This window comes from Bombus pascuorum, chromosome 3, assembly GCF_905332965.1.
Source record: "Bombus pascuorum chromosome 3, iyBomPasc1.1, whole genome shotgun sequence".
Classification (NCBI taxonomy): domain Eukaryota; kingdom Metazoa; phylum Arthropoda; class Insecta; order Hymenoptera; family Apidae; genus Bombus; species Bombus pascuorum.
In genome coordinates this window covers 18,550,632-18,571,171 of record NC_083490.1, presented here as the reverse complement: position 1 = coordinate 18,571,171, position 20,540 = coordinate 18,550,632, and the positions used below count along the sequence as shown (strand labels likewise).

Genomic DNA, 20,540 nt, shown 5'->3' with positions numbered 1-20,540 from the left:
TCGATGCATTTAAGAACTTATCGAATGCTAATTTTTCATGCTAGCATAACAAAAAGAAACTAATAGCACGACCTAGTTTCACATAAAGTCATTGTAAAGCTCGAATGCCAGTTCAGAGAACTCAGCGTTTAAGTACAAGATACGATAAATATATGTATATATACATATGTACGTGTATATACATATACAAATATATATATTTTTTTTTATGTGTCTAACGTGGCCGAACGTATGAGAGCTGAAGAACGTTTCACATTGCCAGTGCTTTGCCGATGACTACTTCTACTTTTATCCCCATGCGAGAGTAAACCTTTTGCAGTTTCTCTGAGACTAGCTCTTTGGTGGATACTAACGTGTGTACGGCTACTGCTGTGTGTAAGAAGATGGTGATTCACCACCAGAGATGCAGAAGACTCACCAGATTCCCCATCTTCATCTCCCGTCGTATCACCAGTTGTGTCGCATTCACTGCTATCCGCTTCGCTTGATTCGCTCGGGGTATCTTGTCCTCCCATTCCTATTTGTATACCCTCTCCTGTTCTATTTGTTGTCGCTGATACAGTTTGCGATATATTACCACCCATCCGATGCATAAATAAGCTAACCTACAACAACGTTCAATCAGTTAAAATAAAATGATTGTTCGAAGAATAAAATTCGGATGAATATAATATACATATGAAACGCGTCAAATGTGTGTGATTAATTTACTCATCAAATGTGATCAATTATATGTACTTACTTTAAAATCAGCGCTATACACTTTGTGATGTTTATCCTTGTGTGCGTCATCCAGACCCCATTTATCTATACTTAAAACAAGAGTAGGTGGCATAGGTCCGAGACTAGCTAAGGATCCAGCTCTGGGTTTCATGTGCGACATAACCACTGGTAATTCCATAGTTGCACCATCGCAACTCAATGCCCTAGTTGAACGCTCAACTGGTAACTCTCCATTATCGTATTCCGGCGATAAGTAGTCTCGTACGAAGAATGTATTGAACCAAAAATGAAACAATTTTTCCTAGGTACGGAGTGAACGAATTGATTAAGTATGTTATGAGAAATTATGAATCTCATTAATTTTATCTGAATATGTACCTTTCGCTTCATTTTTGGTCTATTGAAGAAATCCACTCGTATATCTCCCGTCAGTGCTATGCTGTGTTTTAAAGGGATGCTGACTGTGTGCATTCCTTTTCGTACTTCTACTATATCAGAGCTAAATATTTTTTTCTTAGATTCCGATATTACGCAATGCAAATCTAAAACATAAAAATTGTGTGTAATCATATTTTGCATCTAATTTTTTCAATGTATCCTCAATAGCTCGTTATTCTTACATCCTTGACCTCCATGAAAAATAGGTGCTGGATCCAATTGTATTTTTCGTAACAACAATGTAACCGGTTGATAATCTAGTCCTTCTTGTACAAGAGTAGCATAATAATCCACATACCTCCTCTGTGAAGGTATTGTTACCCCCTTCCTGAATAATAAACAATATTAATAAAACAATTGTTCATACATAAGAAGAACAAAAGATAATATAATCACCTATCGTGTGTTCTTTTAGTTCCATAGTAATTAAGGGCTTCTGTGGCAGTGGGAAATTGTTTAGTATGAAGGAGGTAACAACACACCATTACACCCGTCCGACCTTTACCAGCCTTACAGTGTACGACAGCTACATTTTCTTGATGACGAGAAAGCCATTCGTGCACATCTTCGCAAAATGGTCTGATTTGATCCAACATTGGTGGATTATGATCATCAAACGCATATGTAGCTACCCTTTGTTTAAATTTCTTAAAATCATAAGATCTCTCTGAACATCTGAAAGATATAATTGGTTTAAAATTTATTTCTTGATCCTTTGATAAAAGAAACAAAAATAAGCATAAAAGAGTGTTTAAAATGCTTACAGATTGTAAATCTTATAATGATCTTTATGCCTAGATTCCAACAGTTTAACAACATCATCTATGTGATTCCTATACACTCCTTCTAACTTTTCAGCTGGAAAACCCATTGCTATTAAGTTGTCTCTTATATCTGTTGTTAACACACCATGGTTAAGGAACATAGAAACAAAAATATCAGTACATATCAAGAAATTACGCTGATAATTGTGAAGAAAGGATACATGTGAGATCAAGGTCAAAGCCATCTTCTGTGAAACGCCTACGACGTTTGCTCACCATTCCCTTGATACGGTTGGTCATCTTCATATTACTGATAGTGTTGGACATACTTGGCTGACTGAATTTTAAATTCCCTCCCTCAGTTCCAATAATTTCAGTCTCCACTTCTTCTTGATAACAAAATGACAAGATTGCCCATGACCATTGCTAGAGAAAAATGACAAAATTTTGGTGCTAGACTGTTAATTATAATTATAACAGATGTAACATATGTATATATATCCATACATTTGGTTCGTATCTTTAGAACAAGATTAAGAAATGCATTATACAAACATTGACAAGTAATACAAAAATCAAGATGACGGAATACAAAAAAAGGATAAAAGATAAACCTATATTTCAATTTGAACGTAAATGGTAGATATAGAACCGTTAATAACATACTCGTATAAATACTGTGAACTTAATCTTCATACAATCGTTGACAAAATCAGAAGTACAGTCAATAAAAAGCATTTTCAGAGTTTTACAAAGTAACGATTATAGTCTCATGTTTTTTATGATAAATTAAAATCGTATATGAATGCGGTAAGAAAAACTGACACTTGGAACATGGCGAAAAAGAAAGAAAAGAAATGATAAACGATAAACATTCGCGATTTATGGTCATTTGGTTACAAGTTCGTTATCAAAAGAACATTACTCGCAAGAAAACGCCGTGTAGAAGCGTCGATGAAAAGTTAGGTTAAGCACCGTTTATAATACATCACAGAGGCCACTTAACACCGCGGTACATTTTCACGCCAGTTTCACCGATACATTGTCCATCTTCTCTTTAATTTAATGTTCACATATCGTTTATAGGAGACTTGCATCAGATTTTAAAGAAATCGTTCGAGATACCATATTACTTTTGAAAAGTAAAAAAACAATCTTTTCTCGCATGTAACGTAAAATTCACTCCAGTCCTTTCGGAGCATGTTCAACTACGATCTAGCGGCACTCCCAGTTACGGTGAATTTCTAAAGAATAAAGTTAGCATCGATAAAAATCTCTCGAGTGCTCCATGGAATCCGTTGATCTAATTGCTTTATAATCGACAAGTTTTGTCTAATCACACCAATAAACGTATAAACTGGTTCAGAAGTTTCCGTTCACAGAAGAATCACGTTTTGGTGGCGTAATCGTGTCATCGTGTCAAAGTAGTAATATGAACTCAAACCACATTCTATCACGAAAATAAAGTGGTTTTTGGACAAAGAATTTATACAGATGTAATAAACGCACATATTCATGAATACGACCGTGAGGAACAACACAATGTCTATGTTGCATCCTCAATTTGCCAACATGGATAGACACGCACACGCGATACGGACACTCACCACTAACGCATAAGATCATGCATCGCGGTTGTTGCGGAATGGTTGTCCACTCTGCGAACGAACCGTCGTGATGTTACGCAGGATTTTACAGACGATCGTACCGGGATCCGATTGGAATCGTCGTTTTTTCTTTCCTCTTTATCTCCATCTTTTCGTTAAATCGTTAACGAAGGTCAGACGGAAAAATGAAGAAAAAGTCCAACTTAATTAACGAACAGAAGTTTTCTTTGTAACATCCATTTTAAACACAGTTTACATCTTATGTGAAATGTAAAATCTCCCTCAGCCACCTTTGTCACTAGAAGCGCCATTCACAACGACGCGTTCATATCGCGTTTACTTGCGCTTCTCCCTGCAATGCTTGATAACAGCATTTATGTACCTTTTCTTTTAAAAAAATATTCTCCTTTTTCGTCTATTCTCGGCGTTTCACCGGTATTACTGCCGTATCTTACCGAAAGAAGAAGAAAGGAACAGGGTAAAGGTTCACAGAGGCTTTGTCATCCTAGAAGTTTCATCCCGGAAACTTTTGCTGCTCTTCTCTGAAATACTCCGTCGGTATCCTTTTTTTTGCGCATGCGTTTTTTCTATTCCTTCTTTTTTTTTTTATTTTCATGCTTTCTTTTTATTAAATATTTCTATTAAACTACAAAGATTATTTCTCTAAACATTTTATAAATGCCGATTCCTTACACTTAAAATCGTATTTTATTAATATTATTAATTTTGTCTTCATTGTACTACAAATGCTGATTAAAAGTTGTAATTTTTAACAAAATGCCTTATACATATACATAGAAACAAACTATTTAATATATGAAAGTATAATTTTTTTTTTTTTTTTTTTTTTTTTGTATTTTATAAATTCGCATTTCCTTTCACAAGAAATTATTTTCGAACAGTATTAATTTTTCTATACACGTACTGTTAAGTTTGTTTATAGTCTCAATCTCAAGTTTAAATTATTTGTGCATTAGATATAATAATTTCTTTATCACTGCTAATTTTGTTTTTATCAATTACGAAGACGCGATTAATAATAATATTCGAAATATCTGCTTATTTATGAACGAGTATTATGAACTCTTATTTGTACACTGATAAATACAAAAGTTTATACATTTAAATAACAATTAATTAACGAATTAATTTACATAACAATAATCAAGATATATCCATATTGATTACTTTCTTATATTAATCGAAATCACGTATATACACTTAAATGCACTTGTACTGTTCATGCAAATGTCCACACATTTAATGGTTGCTTACGAAAAAAAAAATCGCGGGCACATTTAGAAACCAGTATGATTAATTTCAATTCACCAACTAATAAAAAAGAAATTAAAATCGAATTAAATTAAAATGGCAAAATGAAAGTGTTGAAAGATTCAGTGACGTTTAATCAAATTGCGTGTGAAGAAAGTATAGGCTTTTTTACATCATCTTCGTATCATAAACCTTATTAAACCAATGTGTTGTACACAGCATAATAATTTAAATTATACTCAAATTTTTTCTTCTTGAAATATATAAGTTAGTAATTTTATCAAACATCATTTTATATTATATACATGTTTATGCATATATACATTCTTCTTTCACACGCTCCATTCCTTTTAGTGTCATTATTTACCAATTATGAAATTTTCCAGTAAGGTAGAAATTTTTTTACACACATTTGGATATTTGAAAAAGAGAAATATTACTATAAAATTGTTTCCCTAACCTTTTTTCTTAAATAAAAGAATTTTAAAGTAGATTGATATATTATATCTCGTTTAGTCTATTTCAGATTTAAGAGCACTAAGAGTACCCGTATGTATTTTAGATGTTCTTATTTTTTTGTACGATGTAAGAAGATCTTCCATTATTATAGGTCGTACTGCATCATGATATTCCTCATCGTCAGTACTGGTAGTACTTACGTCTCTGCAATACAAAAAAAAAAAAAAAATTAATTATGCGTTTTAATATCAACTTTTACAGATATTCTTAAAGTAATGATTAAACATAAATATTAACTGTGTATGAGTTCGCAAATAATCTCGAACACGATAAATAGACGCATTTCTGCAAAGTTCTTGCAGATCTGATCCAGAAAAGCCCTCTGTTATTTTCGCCAGTTTTTCTATATCCACATTTTCAGCTATTGGTTCATGATCTAAAATCAGTTTCAGGAGTTGCGCTCGTTGCTGCTCATTCTGAAACATATATCATTATATATATAAGAACTGTATGTTACATATGCAGTAAATATGCAATATTTCATACATGAATGTGTGATATATATGCAAGTACACACGATTTTTTTATCAATTTGTATAAATTTTATTTACTGGCAAACCAATGTGGAAAGTAGCTGGCATACGTCTAAGAATAGCTCTGTCTAAATCTTGTGGTCTATTAGTAGCACCCATTATTATAACAGTGCAAGAAGGATCTGTAATTAATCCATCCCAAAGAGACATAAATTGTGCCTTCATCATTGCCGTTGCTTCATGATCTTGTGAATTACGTGCTCTTAAAAATGAATCTATGGAAAAATCCACAGATTATTTTATAACATCGATGATAGTACAAAATACATTATGATACATTCATCTTTCTCACCAACCTATCTCATCAATAAAAATTATACATGGTTGAAGTTTCACAGCTAATGAAAATACAGCTGCAGTTAACTTTTGACTTTCACCATACCATTTATCAGTTAGAATGCTTACATCTAAATTAATAAAACATGTTTTAGTCTCTTTAGCAGTTGCTTTGGCAATCATTGTTTTACCACAACCTGGTGGGCCATGCAACAACACACCCTAAAATTAAAATAAAGATTATAATATATAAATCATTTAATAATATAGAATCATATACCTTTGGTGCTTGTGTTAATTGAGAGTCTTCAAATAATTCCTTTCTTTGTATAGGCAATATTACAGTTTCCTTGAGTTCTTGTATAACATGTTCAAGGCCTGCAATATTTTCCCATGAAACTCGAATATCTTTAGGATCTACTATATGATTAGCTATTATCATTTCATAGTCTGACAACTGATCCATATCTACTGACCACAGTAGGTTATCAGTTTTGCCCAATTTTCGTAACTGTTCTTGTGCCTATAGAACATTTAAATCACAGTTTTTCATAGAAAATATATAAAAAAATTAAGGTTATCTTTCTAATATATAGAGAACAAAGGTTATGTAAGACTTAATTTTCAAAAATATTAAATGATTAATGTATAACCTTTTTTCTGGCTTTTTTCTTTGCATTGTTTGTAGGATCAAGTTGATTCATAATCCATTTCATACTGAAAAACCCAAAAGCCGCAATAAACGATATTCTTGCCACAAGTAGAAATATGTCCGATCGCGTGTATCCAACTCCATCAATATTCATTTCATATGATAGTCTATTTCAATTTTAACAGTAAATTCTTTTGTCCGTGTAATAACTTTTAACCTTCCTTCACCAATATCACATGCCACTTTAAACACTGATCAAACTTCGAACTTGAACATTTGCAAAGAAAAGAGTGGTTGTGTACAACAAAGCGAGAGAGAAGCGCAAGAGAAGAGCATGCGTTAATTATGAAAAAATCCAACAATTTTAATATAAAATTCCCCACAATTCACAATAATCAGAATTGCCAATATAGTGTGTCACTACTTGAGAGCTGCGATCACAGTAATCAGATTTTGTTTGTGTCTACTCTTTCGTCTCATTGGACAAACTATAGCAGAGTGGAAATGAAAGTGCTCACGCTTATGGTTCCCGGTCTAGTGCTGCACCATGCGGACGATACTGAAAGGTGATCCATGTTAGCATATGCAAGAACCTATATGTTAGAGATCTGTTTTGTTTAATTCTACGCTACAAGAACCTATTAAAAATCGCGCAATAATTAAATTAATTGTAAGTTGCCTAAGAAAGAGAAATTAATTGTTTACTATATTGTAGCGGCTAACTACGCTAACAAAGAAGAAATTGTCGTGTAAACGGCTAGCACGGTTTATGACTGAAAAACTATTTTTGAGAAAGCCATGATTTCCAAGAAAGAACATTCCATAAGGCATGATTCTTTAGAGTTTTTCAGTATGGCCTCAATAGCAAATTGCTGGTGTCATAAACCCGTTTCATCACCAACATACCCTGATAACAATACTCCCACCAAACGTGCTGCTGAAAATACGCGAAGTTTTCACGGAGAAAAAATAGTCAGATAGAGTAGAGCCTCCATTACATATTGATGTAACCATTTTCGGTAAAAATTAAATGTTAGAAGTTGACCTCATCATTATATTAAACATGTCTCTGATCTACCTTACAATATTTTTGTTAGAGAAAACAAGAGAATATTCCCTTTCCCTTATATTTTAATATGTATTCTATACACCATTCAGATTTAACATTAACTTTTGGCACTCGGCATGTCAATTATATTAGCATGAATATTTTTTAAGGCACTTTGTCGGTTTTACAGTATAGAGCTGAGCGGAAGCGCTGTCCTTTCGTTTGAGAGCAGGCGAAAACTGTTATGTCGTTGAAGAAAGGGCCTTCACAAGATTGCGGGAAAACTTTTTGAGGGACTGCTGCTTTATGATGTACACGTCCCTTCAGAGTCATCGGATCCGCCGCATATGACCCATGTTAGTAGAAACAACAAATAGATCTGAACCTTTCTAATGAGTGAGTCATGCATCATAATGATATAAATTATTTACTATTTATGATTGAAATTTGCTATCTGTTATTTATTTGTATATTTATTAAATTTATTTGTTTGTAAATTGGAATGTTTCATGATTAAATAGATACAAACTATTTTTCAGATGTTTAAATAATAGTAAAAAACAAGAAAATGTTTTAGATACGTTGAAAAACATAAATAAAATCATTAGATTTTAGTTTTCTGTCAAATATTAACAACCAAATATGTGCACTTTTCATCATTATGATACTAAGTGCTTAATGTTAATTGTGTATTTATTGTTTATTCTTTTTTTGTTATTCGTCATTCGAATAAATTTTGGTTGCTAATCGTAACAAGTTTACAAACTGACAAGCAGAAACAATAGCGTAGCAATCGACCGAATGTGGTATGGACTAGGATGCGGTGAGGGTGTCACGTAAAATAAAAAGGAGATATTGTCACGTAATTTTAAATGATAGAGGATTAGTTCAGTAAACGGCTGGGTTTATTAGTAGCACATTTAGGTTTTTTTTCGTACAGAAGGATTACAAGAACTGTCCGGACCCGTCTCGTACTATTTAGGAGGAAAGCTCGGTGTGGGTGTTCCCTTTTAAACTAAGAACGCGGATTCGTTGTTCTCACTTTTCAGTAGAAAAGCGAGGGTAACGATCCGCGATGCCCATTGGTTATAGCCAATGTTAATAAATAAAATACGAGGAAAAAGTCTCCTGCACATGTGGCTTATGGGTGTCCTTGTTGTGCCTTGTCCAAGGCACATCTGCTTTCTCCGTAATTAGCAAGAGCGTGCAACCAACCCAAGGACCGTTCAAAGGACTATCCATAAACCGAAAATACTTATATGAATAGAAGTTAAGCTAAAAAGATTCGGTTTATGGTGGTTCCTTGGGTTTATTGCGGGTCAGTGTAACGAGGCGCCTTGGCGCCTAGACCTCGAGGAACCTCGAGGAACCTCGCAAGGACCATCGCATCTGGCGTAACACGTGCCAGGCAGAAATTTAATATCGAAGACGAAAAATAAAAGATAAAAATAAAGAAATAAAAAGAGAAAATTTATTTCTTAGTACTTGGTTTACACTAACTACAATTCACTTCTGAACTCTAGACGCGACTTTTCAAGACTGAAGCTCTTACAACTACCTTCGGCGGAATCCGATTTCCCTTCTTTGTCATCCCTCAATATCCCCACTATCCACGCGTTTGTTAGGCATACTCGATCATTCGGCGAAAGGACCGTTGGGATTTTGAGGGTTCGTTAGGCATGTCACAGACGAAATCCGACTAAACAAAGCGATAAGATAGCGAAATCCCAAGCGCCTTAGCACGAGTGACCATCGTATTACATCCGATCACTTTATCCGTTCTCAGAAATGTATGATCGAAGCCTTTTCCCACTTCCACGAATAAAAGAATTTAGATACTCCCCCTAAAATCATCCCAGTCAGTCTTGAACAGTTACGCTTAGAGCTCGGAAGTGTATCGAAAACAAGAAAAAAATAAAAGTTTCTTTTTTTTTTTCTAAAATTTCTTTTTTTATTTACGTGACAGGCACTTCGTTTCGTCGACATACATTGTCACCGAGTGCTGTGTCACGTAAAATAAAAAAGAAATTTAAGAAACTTTATTTTTTTTTTCTTGTTTGCAATACACTTCCGAGCTCTAGGCGTGACTGTTCAAGGCTGCCTTGGATGATTTTAGGGAGAGTATTTAAATTCTTTTATTCGTGGAAGTGGGAAAAGACTTCGATCATATATTTCTGAGAACGGATACAGTGATCGGATGTTATTCCGATGGTCACTCGCGCTAAGGTGCTTGGAATTTCGCTAGCTTATCGCTTTGTTTAGTCGGATTTCGTCCGTGACATTTCGTCTGTAACAGTGTCACGGATCGAATTTTTGTCCGTCGTGTGTTACGCCAGATGCGATGGTCCCTGCGAAGTTTCTCATGGTCATGGCGCCAAGACCTAAACATTGTCACACTGACCCGCTACAAGGCTAAGGAGATACCCTAAACCGAATCCGTTCAGTTTCATTTCTCTTCGCATAAACATTTACGGTTTACGGAGAAAGCGGGTGTCTGGAGAGATAATAGGCCTTTCTCATGAACAAGGATGCCCACGAGCCGCATCGGCTCCTCTTTGTCTTTACCGTTCCATTTATTAACCAATGGGCATCGCGGATCATTACCCTCACTTTTCTACCGAAAAGTGTGGACGACGAACCCGCGTTCTAAGTTCAAAAGGGTACACCCACACCGAGCTTTCCTCCTTGATGGTACGAGACGGGTCCACACAGTTCTTCTTGTGATTTCTTGTAATAAAAAACATAACTGTTACTAATAAACCCAATTTTTTACTGAATCTTTGATTATCATTTGAAATTACGTGACAACAGCCGCCACATCTTTATTTTCGTCATCAGCCCATCGATTCCGAAGCGCCTGGTCCCCGATGCGGACTGAGATATGGTTGATGTTACAGATGCCTGGCATTTGGGTTACAAGGCGTTGCAAGGGCTTGGGGGGCCTTTGTGACATTGCCGAAAAATTGCTCACGAGACATTTCCAAACACCCAATAGATCTCATAAAAAATATAACCTAGCAAACACGAAGATGGCACCCCGCTGGGGGTAGCCACCCACATGCTATATTTTTATTTTTATTTTTTTTTCTTCCTAATAACTAAGATATAATACTTTACCAAATTGTAAAAACCAAAATAAACTATATATATATATATTATATATATTTTATATATATATATATTTTATATATATTTTATATATATATTTTATATATATATATATAAAAGAGACATTTCCATGCTAAATCGGCTTTCAAGGCACTCGAACATGGCTTCAGTGGAAACGGTTCCATATATTTATATAAAACCAATTATTCAAATCATTTTCCAGTCTAGCTTGCCTATGGGAACGGTTTTATATAAATACATTGAAGCAAATTGTTTCATTTTTGATTGTCAATGGATCTTTAGCTTAAGGCTTACATTTGTTTAATAGGTGATAAAAATAGACACGAACATGATATACCATAGCATACTAGCCCATTGTTCTTTCTCTTTTTCTCGTGTCATTACATATTGTTATTTATAATGTTAAGCATTTCAACAAAAGGCGGACTTTGGATACAATCTCAGGTAGGCAATCTATTAAGCACATCTGCGTTAAGTTATCAATCTCAATATGTATTATAATCCTTCATAGATTAAATCTATAGATTAACATTCAGAGGATTAAATAAGCTTTACTCAGTAATGAAAGTAAGATGGATAAAAATCAGAAAAATATGTGTGATGACAAATCTTATCTACAGTTAGTTTATGCTTCTGTTTTTATCATTTTTATAAACGAATACAAAGGTAAAACAGATATATCGCGCCAGAAATATTACTCACAAACTATCAACTACTAAAATTACTACTAAAATGAAATTTAGGTTTTCTTATAATAAAAATATTATCGCAAGGAAAATAAATTTAATTTCGAATTTAAAAATTGTTAAATATATTGTGTATAAAGAATTTTATTAAAATTATTGCATAATTGCACTAATCCATTGTCGTTTGAAAGGAAGGATTTGCTTTTGTTCTCTAAAAAGAAATATTATAAATGATTAATTTCTCATTCTCAGACAATTAAATTTAATCATTACACGATTTTGTTATTCTCATACTTATCTATCTCAGATAGAAAAGTAGATATGAACTTTTCCGTAAAACCGTGCAATTAAATAGGTTATTCTAGCGTAGAACTAAATAGGATCTTGTTTACCCTAGTGTGGAACCAATCAGGACAGACCCCTAATATTGAAATTAAATAGATAGATTCTTGTATATGCTAGCGTGCAATCAAACAGGAAAGATTTCCTCTCTGGTTATAGTTTCTAACTCATTGGTTTCTAGCTAAGGCTGCCTACCTAAAATATAATATCCAGTTCAGTTTTTTTTCACATAACTAGTAACTTTTGCTTAAACCAGCGAAATACTATTATTTGTTTTATATCTTTTCTGGAGTTTAATTATCGACCCTTTTTTAACTTCATTCTCTGTTATATGAAAAAATTTTACAGAATCTGCTTAATTCGAAATAAGATAGCAATATTGAATTTTGGGATTTTCCTTCAATACCTATCGACGTTCTGCTTTTTTAATTATATTTTAAAAAATATGAATTTGCATGAAAATTCGCAGTATAGTTACCAACTTTCATATCAAAAATATAACATCTGAGTTTGCATTGCAATCAATGTTATGTGCTTCTAACACTGCTAAAAATTAATAATTTTAATTTACTGTTTTGTCAAACCACCAGAAATATAAAAATTGAAATATAAATTTAATTGAAAAAATGTTAGTATAAAAATTAGATTTAATATTATTTACTTCGAATTATTAATACTTGTTATTTTGTACAGTTTCTTAACATCAAAAGATAAAGTTGCAATAATGTTTATGGGTTCTGCTGTTACAAAAAAACATTTGAATACAGAACATGTAGAAGAATTTACAGATTTTCATATTAAATATTCATTTTATTCCATTCTAAGTATATTCTGATTGTATTTGTGGAAATAATAGAAATGAAAATATTTTAACTCATATAATATTAATTATGATATATTTCCTATTTTAGCTTTTCCAATTCTGCAAAGAAAATTATTTTGATGTTTGGTTTTAATAAAGAAGCAGATCTTATTTCACAATTTCAAACAGGTACAATTGTAAATAGCCTTTCTGCAGACAACATTATATTAAGGGGCCAACACGCCGAGGAGGATCAGGATCTCCTTAAACTTGCACGACGGCCCAGGGGATAGCGTTGAGAATGGTGGTCCCCCCCAATGCCCGAACTAACCAAGGAATGACTCCCTCAGATAGGAGAAGACGCAGGAGTGCTCCGGCAGTAATTCGAAAGAGGTCCTGGAGAATCCCAGCCCAGTGTCAGGCGATCCACCGTGGGGTTTTAGTCGGTGAAGTCCGACAGTGCCCCGCCGCTTCCCAGAAAAGCGGAGTAGGATGTCCATGAGGATTTCATGCCCACCATCCATATTAAAAAATCATCGAAATCGATGAGGTTTTCTTCCTTGCGAATGTGCATGCAATTTTCTAAAAGATTATAACAAGAAATTCGAAACTATGTAATAACTTTCTTTTATATTTATATATTGCAAAAATATTTATTTTTAAACTAATTACTAATTTTTTAAAACTTTCCTTCGAATTTTTATTTTTATTAACAACTCCTTAAATAAATAATAAAATAAGTATTTTAAGTAATAAAAAATAAAAATAAGTATGTTACAATCTTTTGAGATTTTTTGGAAGTCAGAAGAATAATAAAAAAGTTAATTATAAATGACTCAGGTTGCCCATGGAAGATGCAAATAATATTCTTGTTCACAGAGGGTTAAGTACTAACATCTAACAAAGTTTTATAAAATAATATCTTAAATTATAATACTTTAATAATTTTACTTACCTATGAAATATTTTGTGTAACAGAACCTCAATTATCCAAACACGTTTCCTATGTAAAAAGTTCACTCATCTACATAAATTTTTGTTAGTTGTCAATATTATCATTGGCGAAAAGGTCTAAGAGCAATGTATGTAAAGAGAAAGATTGAAAGACAAATACAGATTCAGAAGAAATTATATTACTAATGAAGTTGATTTATGCCAAGAATGTAGTTTATTGTATGTAATTATACAGCAGTTTTCAGTGTTACAGTAGATTATTTACACTTAATTAAATATAAAATTATAGGGCTGAATTTAATACAAAAATGTACGATAAAAATTGACTTGCTTACTTATAAAATTATGATATACATATTAATCATATAAATTTATATAGTAATTGAAAATGGACGGATTATATTCCGATATAATTCTGGACGGATTCCTTTCATTTGTTAAAATAAGGTTACTTTTTATATGATACTGTTACGTTCGTAACCAGTCATTCGAATCTCCCTTATTCTCGGTGATGTTATCTTAGTATTCTATATTGTCATCTTAAAGAGAATATAATAATCGAAATAGGGAGACTCAATAAAATGATTATTGAAAATGACGATAAAGTTGATGCCGCATTGCAAGAATTTTCAGAACAGGAACATTCTTCCCAATATACACCATTTTCATATACTCCCCAGTTACAAACACCCGTGACTCCAGTACTGGCAACGGAAGAACATCGACGGATCACTTGTCGCCATCTACCGTCCCCTTCGAAAATTGATCGAAATAATAAACAAATGTGAACTAGATCAGCAATGAAATTATCAAATGGACGTAGTAGTAAGTGCACCACGTGTTTTAACTTGTTGAGAAGAGCTAAATATGTAGTAATACAAAATTTAAAAAAAGTACACTTACAAATAAAACCACGAGGACTCTGACGCGTTATTTTAACACAGAAGGTGCCAGGCATGTATGACTCTTCGCTGTTACAATCTACAGCGATATTTTTGTCTTTATCAAATTTTTCGTACGCTCCACACAAATCTTCGCCTTTAGGGTCAGTGTCACTACTACATTGATAACAACGAATCGCTTGAGTGCCTAAAATTTATTTAAACGAACTAAAAAATCGATCGAAACTTAGTAATGTTTCATAACTAGACTGCGAAATTTTCTGCAGTAATAGAGATTTTGAAAGTGAAAAATTGCACAGAATGTGTATACTATGAAAAAATATAAAAAATGTTCAAAGTATAGTATTTTTTTTATAATACTTGACATAACAACTTTTTACTCAGGCTATACTTTCTTAACTATGTTTTCAAAAATATAAATTTGCACAAAACTCCGCAGTTTATTCATAACCTTAAAATGAACGAACCGATTCTTTATGTAAAATAAAATATGCCAAAGTAATTTTTATTCGAAAACACGTATACTTACCTACCACTGAGAATAAAAGTAACAAATTAACACTCGCGATCACATTTTTTACAATCATTTTGAGATATCTTTGGAAGAATAGTTACTTATTCATGGGCGTTGGTTACCATAAGCATTGACTAAATACACACAGATAGATCTAACATTTTGTAGGACTTCGCGTCATATGTTCTGAAATACCGATCGTGTAAAAAAGTATAGGTTTTGTTTTGGCACCGACGAGGTAATTTATTGCAGCATGTTGTCATTCCGTTATGTCAATGATGCCATCTACGATTTAGACCGGTAAGTATACGAATTATATTCAATCCACCTGCCGAAGTCGATAAAATCAAATTCCGCTTTTGTTATATATCCATATATACACTTCGCTAACGGTCTTCGTGCTTTAGTCCGTGATACTATAAAAGAGGGCGATAAGTGGTAAGCGGTAGAGCGACAGAAAATAAACTTAACCTATAGATTTATATAGAGTAGATCATACCGATAAACGGTGAGTGACAATTCATCGCTCAGCTGTGTGGCTTATTCCGTATAAATCTATAGGTTTGATTTATTTTCTGTCGCTCAACCGTCACTTGTTTTGCCGCTCTGTTGCTTGCCACTTATTGTTTTTCCGTAAAATCATAATCCAGACACGTAGTAGGAACTACCGGGTGCTACGTACCCATAAGACCACCAAAGTCAAGTTACGTTGGACATGGTTAGCCCGAAATGTGCTGTTGTTAAGAGAAAGAGAAAGAGAAAAAGAAAAATTGGAATTTTTGTTTTTAACGATATAGGCAAAAACCTGAACATTGTAAAATAAATAAACATACACATGTATATGTATTATATATACATATGTATGTTTAACTATTAAGACGTTAAATTTTAACTAATTATATATTTTTAGAGAGGTACGCGCTATAAAATCTCGAATTTTTATGGAAGATATATTACATAGTTTAAAACAGGATTAAGGAATATTTGTGTATAAACACCGATTATAAGGAATCAAATAGATGATCTGAAACGTAGACATTGGCTTGAAAGTCCTATCTTAATTCAGACCTAGTCTTAAAGTCTTAAAAGAAATGGGAATAAACGAGACCTAAAAATTCTAAGAGACATACGTATATTCAAAATTCGTCAGCGAAAGTTCCCCTTTGAAAGAGAGAATCATTTATGGTTCAGTTTCAGTATATTACAAGATAGTTTTAATATGTATTAACATAAAAAAAAAAAAAAAAAAAGAACGAAAAGAATTTATTTTACCAACTATTGAGTAATAACTCGCTTTATAAGCATTAAACCATTAAAGCATTGGAGATGGCAACATCGCGTAGCGATCGGATTCAGTCATGATACCGACAGAAAATCATATTCACTGCACACGTCTTAACAAATGAATACGAATATCCATTGAATGGCATTGAGGAAAACGTGAATGATTCCTGATCGTATATCGGAATATTCGTCATTTAATCATGGAAGAACGAAAATTTAAAAGCCATCAGACGTATCTGAAACATTTGACGCGTTACTGTTTTGTTTTTGTTCCGAAATATAGATAATGTTCTAACGATTATTATCGACGGAACCGATATGTCGCGATAAAGATAAATGTTATCCAAAATCTCGAATACGGAATTGACGTATACGAAAGAATATCGTAGCGTGTAACATGGAAAAATTCATCGATCAAGATGTAAATGCATATTCGCAGACAAAGATCTACTCGATAGATTTGCAAAGATCCTTGGTTGGCAAGACTTTAATGGAAACGCGGCCTTTGAAAACTATAGGCATCGGAATATCCGTGCAGATGCAGCGTCAGAGAGTGGTCCCGTCTATGTTGAGACACGAGAACGCTTTTCCGGTGACACGTAAATAAAAGTTCGAAGGTAAAGCGGTTGGAAATAAAACTAGCCTAGATCGAGGACTGAGGGGTAGTAATGCGAAGAAGAGGGAAGAAAGTCGGGAGAAGAGGAAAAATCGTTCCATCGAGGAAGCTGACATATACGAAGACTATCGCTTCTCGTTGATATATTCTCACCAGGGATTTTGCAATTTGGTCGCCAGTTAATTTAGGTCTGCAACGCATAAATATTTAGGTGAATAATCGTTCGTTTCGAGCAATCCTAATATCATCTTACATCGATACGAAATTGTCAAATTTAATGGTAATGCTTAATCGGTATTTGACTTTTATCAGACTTTTATATATCGTTAGCTATAATAATTGTTACGATCTTGCTACGAACAATCATTTAAACAATGTGTTAATAACGTTTAAGTATCATATTCGCAGAATGCGATAGACAGGATAGGTATGCAGCAACTGCTAGTATATACGACGAAATAAGGAGAGAAGCAGAGGAAAGAAATCATAGGAAGAGACAACGAAATAAAGACAAAGCTCGTCAGCGGTGGTATAGAGAGGAAGTCTCGAGAGGAAGAGATCTTCTCTCTTATTTCTGAGGTAGTCGGTTTTTCTTTCGTTTCGCTACGAAACAGACCGAGCACGTATCTCGTTAGCGAATCATTAGCAACTCTTCTCGTGCTGCAACTACCGTCGCAACAAATGCTCGCGGCTTGTTCTATTCCGTTCTCTTTTATCGTCTTCTTTCGTTTTCTTGTCCTATTTCAAAATATTTTGCGATCCTAATCTTTTTATACTTCACGCAACGTATTTCTGTTCTACAATTCTAACATTTACATTTTCTTTAGATCAATTTTTCTGAAACGATACTATTTGCTACAATACACAGCTACATAAAAGATATAACTTGGAAAAAAACGAAGCTGGCACCCCGCTGGGGGTAGCCACCCACATGCTATATTTATTTTTATTTTATTTTTTTTTTTCTTCACCAATAAAATATAACACTTTACCAAATGTCCATAAGGACAAATTGTAAAATAACCAAAATAAAATAAAAAAAAAAAGCAATACACAGCTCATTGTCAGCTCGAAAATATGTATATACACTTCTACACGTAGAGGCGATGGTAACGATAGATCGTGTTTCGACTTCATTCCTTTCCTATTCAAAGCATGGCGTCCATATTTGTTGTTTTGGCTGTCGTTCCGCTCTCGTTTAAGCCCCATCACCACCTTACTCTGGCTACCGAACGACTTTGGCAAAGCGTGGGTCGATTTCGCAGTAAATAACCAGACGATAACTCAGCGCTGACATTGCTACGGCACTTGCAACTCTTATCGTGTACATGACCGCTGAAAGTATTATCTCTTCACGAACTAAAGACCACGCTGTTCTTGTTCTTATCTTTATTCTTTTTTTATTGACTCGTGTCTATCCCTTCTGATAATCATTCATTTGTTTTTGTAATTTATTCAAAATTTAATTTTAAATGTGATATAATTAAAAATGATATTTCAGCGAGCCATTCGTGTGCAAAGCAATAAAGTCAAGGATAGTGTAGTGGCTTGAATATTAATCCGAGAAACTGTAGATACGTGGAATATGTGCTTGCCATGATGTTAATTCGTCGGATGAATCGTCCAGATACGATCATGGTGAACATAAGACACCACACATAACGTAGTAATGCAATGACGAACATCGAACAGAGTCAAGGACGAAGATTCGAATTTATAACAGCGACGATCGGCTTTTGGCAAATAGAATAAATTTGCAAAGTCTCGGCATTAGAGCGAGACGATTTTACTGGAGGGAAGCCGCATAATACGATCCCGGCTGAGATGGGTAGAGGGAAAGTTCGAGAACGGATCGAATGAAATTTGAATAAAAATACCGTTCTTCCTCGGATGGGTTCTCCGAGAAGGCAAAGTAAAGCACGGTCTTAGCCGCCAAGGGGTCAGTCGACTCAATTCCTAGAGGACGACGCATCGTATAATAGCTAGATCTTCCAATAGGCGGTACTAGCTTCCGGATCACGTACTTTCTCTTCGTTTCACTATTTCTTCGACTACCTGCTCTTGATCACGCTTCACCGGAATCTTGCGAAAACGCGTTCTCAGCCTTTTTATCGATTTTCTTCATCTTTACTCTCTCCCTCCCCCCTCTCTCTCTCTCTCTCTCTCTCTCTTTCTAACGGTGCTTTGTTAATCGATTGACCTTTTCATTCAATGTTTTGAAGTCTATATGTATAGGACAATGTTTGCCAACGAGGATACCTGATCGTAATGAAAGAAAGGGTAGACTTCGAAAAGTAAACAAAGATAATTCGTAAGAGAATTTCTAAATTTCGGATCAAAGGAGCCGATGATTATCGGCTAATTTAGTGGCCGAGATTGATAAACACTGTTAGTGAATCGTTCGTTGTGGCTGACATGGTCCTACGTGTATTGGGTATACGTGCCGTAGAATCGACCGTGAGACTATAAATTGTACTGGTTAGGCAAGAAGAAGAATAGATACTTTTAAAAGCCTTTGGCTATCTTTGGATATTTTCAAAGATTTACGAAACTAGAAACGATCTTGGTCGAATATAGGGTGGTAGTAAGCTCACAAATTTCTTTCCTCCTTTTTTTTCCTTTCTACGTAGTTTTGTAACTTTCTTCTCGTTACTCCTTTGCACTCACTATCCTTATTATCCTTGTTTTCTTCCCTTTTCTCCTCGTCGTCGTTTCTTTTAAGAAGCTTCGTAGAAACTCTTTAGCTCTTGATATTAAGCCAAGCGATTTTACGCAAACGACGGATCGCATTTTCCAAGCTTTCCATCGCGGAACGCAAATCAAATTCCCCAAAGGATTTCACCCCGATGCTACCAAACTTTGTTCCTGTTCTTTAGGAGGGTGTCGAGTTCCGTATTTCGCGCAAACTACCGTTATATATTATACATATGTATATACGCAGATATGCTGCATTCGCGTTCCATTGTTTTCCATTCGAATAATTCTTTAGCCTTTCATGACTCTACAATCGCGATAAAGAACGACGAGGAACAAAAAGAGTATCAGAGAATGATTAACGCAAGGAGAAAGCAGCAGATCGTCGATCCTTAGATAACACGACACTGCATTATGCGACGTATGAGTATGAGATGGGAGGAGGAAATTGATTTTGCATTACAAAGCCGGTAGTTCGTAATAATAGAGCGTGCGTTTCATAGGCGCAAGTACGACCACTTACCCTCTATGAATTGTCCAATTATATTATTATTCGAAGCGAAATCCGTAGTCGAGTATCCGACTGACTGAGACGTGCGATACGAAATACGTTCCATGCCTTGATTCGCAATATCAATATCAATTCGAATTTAAAGTAAACTTGCGCACGAGCGTTTGTTCTTTTTTTTTGTTCTCGTTTGTCTAAAAGAATTTGGCACGCTGTATGTGCGTTACGCGATACATCAATTCACGTCAGAAACGAAATTTTCTTCGTAATAGAAGAA

The 20,540-nt window shown here is 34.3% G+C and overlaps 3 protein-coding genes and 1 long non-coding RNA gene across 9 annotated transcripts in view; 1 reads left to right on the top strand and 3 right to left on the bottom strand.

Annotated features, from left to right (window-relative positions):
* The window catches only part of LOC132905509 (phosphatidylinositol 3,4,5-trisphosphate 3-phosphatase and dual-specificity protein phosphatase PTEN), a 14,598-nt gene extending 10,323 nt beyond the window's left edge, over positions 1 to 4,275 (bottom strand). For 2 of the 6 annotated variants that reach the window (XM_060956877.1, XM_060956878.1), the window contains exons 1-8: positions 2,592 to 2,844; positions 2,147 to 2,351; positions 1,926 to 2,055; positions 1,558 to 1,836; positions 1,344 to 1,489; positions 1,102 to 1,265; positions 743 to 1,024; positions 419 to 605 (exon numbers count right to left, since the gene is read on the bottom strand). In XM_060956877.1, the coding sequence (XP_060812860.1) occupies positions 419 to 605; positions 743 to 1,024; positions 1,102 to 1,265; positions 1,344 to 1,489; positions 1,558 to 1,836; positions 1,926 to 2,055; positions 2,147 to 2,351; positions 2,592 to 2,663 (1,465 nt within the window). In that variant the 5' untranslated portion in view covers positions 2,664 to 2,844. The other 4 variants (XM_060956880.1, XM_060956881.1, XM_060956879.1 and 1 more) reach the window with 4 other exon arrangements.
* A 297-nt stretch (positions 4,276 to 4,572) lies between these two features.
* Positions 4,573 to 7,220, bottom strand: LOC132905516 (outer mitochondrial transmembrane helix translocase-like). Its single transcript, XM_060956897.1, has 6 exons — positions 6,786 to 7,220; positions 6,413 to 6,655; positions 6,153 to 6,354; positions 5,875 to 6,071; positions 5,561 to 5,739; positions 4,573 to 5,467 (listed from the first exon to the last, which is right to left on the bottom strand). The coding sequence occupies exons 1-6, from the start codon at positions 6,936 to 6,938 to the stop codon at positions 5,317 to 5,319; spliced, it is 1,125 nt and encodes a 374-aa protein (XP_060812880.1). The 5' UTR covers positions 6,939 to 7,220; the 3' UTR covers positions 4,573 to 5,316.
* On the top strand, positions 7,220 to 13,206 carry LOC132905535 (uncharacterized). The gene is made up of 2 exons (XR_009657819.1): positions 7,220 to 7,350; positions 12,981 to 13,206. It is a non-coding gene; the product is annotated as an uncharacterized LOC132905535 (long non-coding RNA).
* A 730-nt stretch (positions 13,207 to 13,936) lies between these two features.
* LOC132905525 (uncharacterized) lies at positions 13,937 to 15,335 on the bottom strand. The gene is made up of 3 exons (XM_060956916.1): positions 15,177 to 15,335; positions 14,649 to 14,834; positions 13,937 to 14,498 (listed from the first exon to the last, which is right to left on the bottom strand). The coding sequence occupies exons 1-3, from the start codon at positions 15,232 to 15,234 to the stop codon at positions 14,281 to 14,283; spliced, it is 462 nt and encodes a 153-aa protein (XP_060812899.1). The 5' UTR covers positions 15,235 to 15,335; the 3' UTR covers positions 13,937 to 14,280.
* Between the last annotated feature and the right edge of the window lie 5,205 nt (positions 15,336 to 20,540).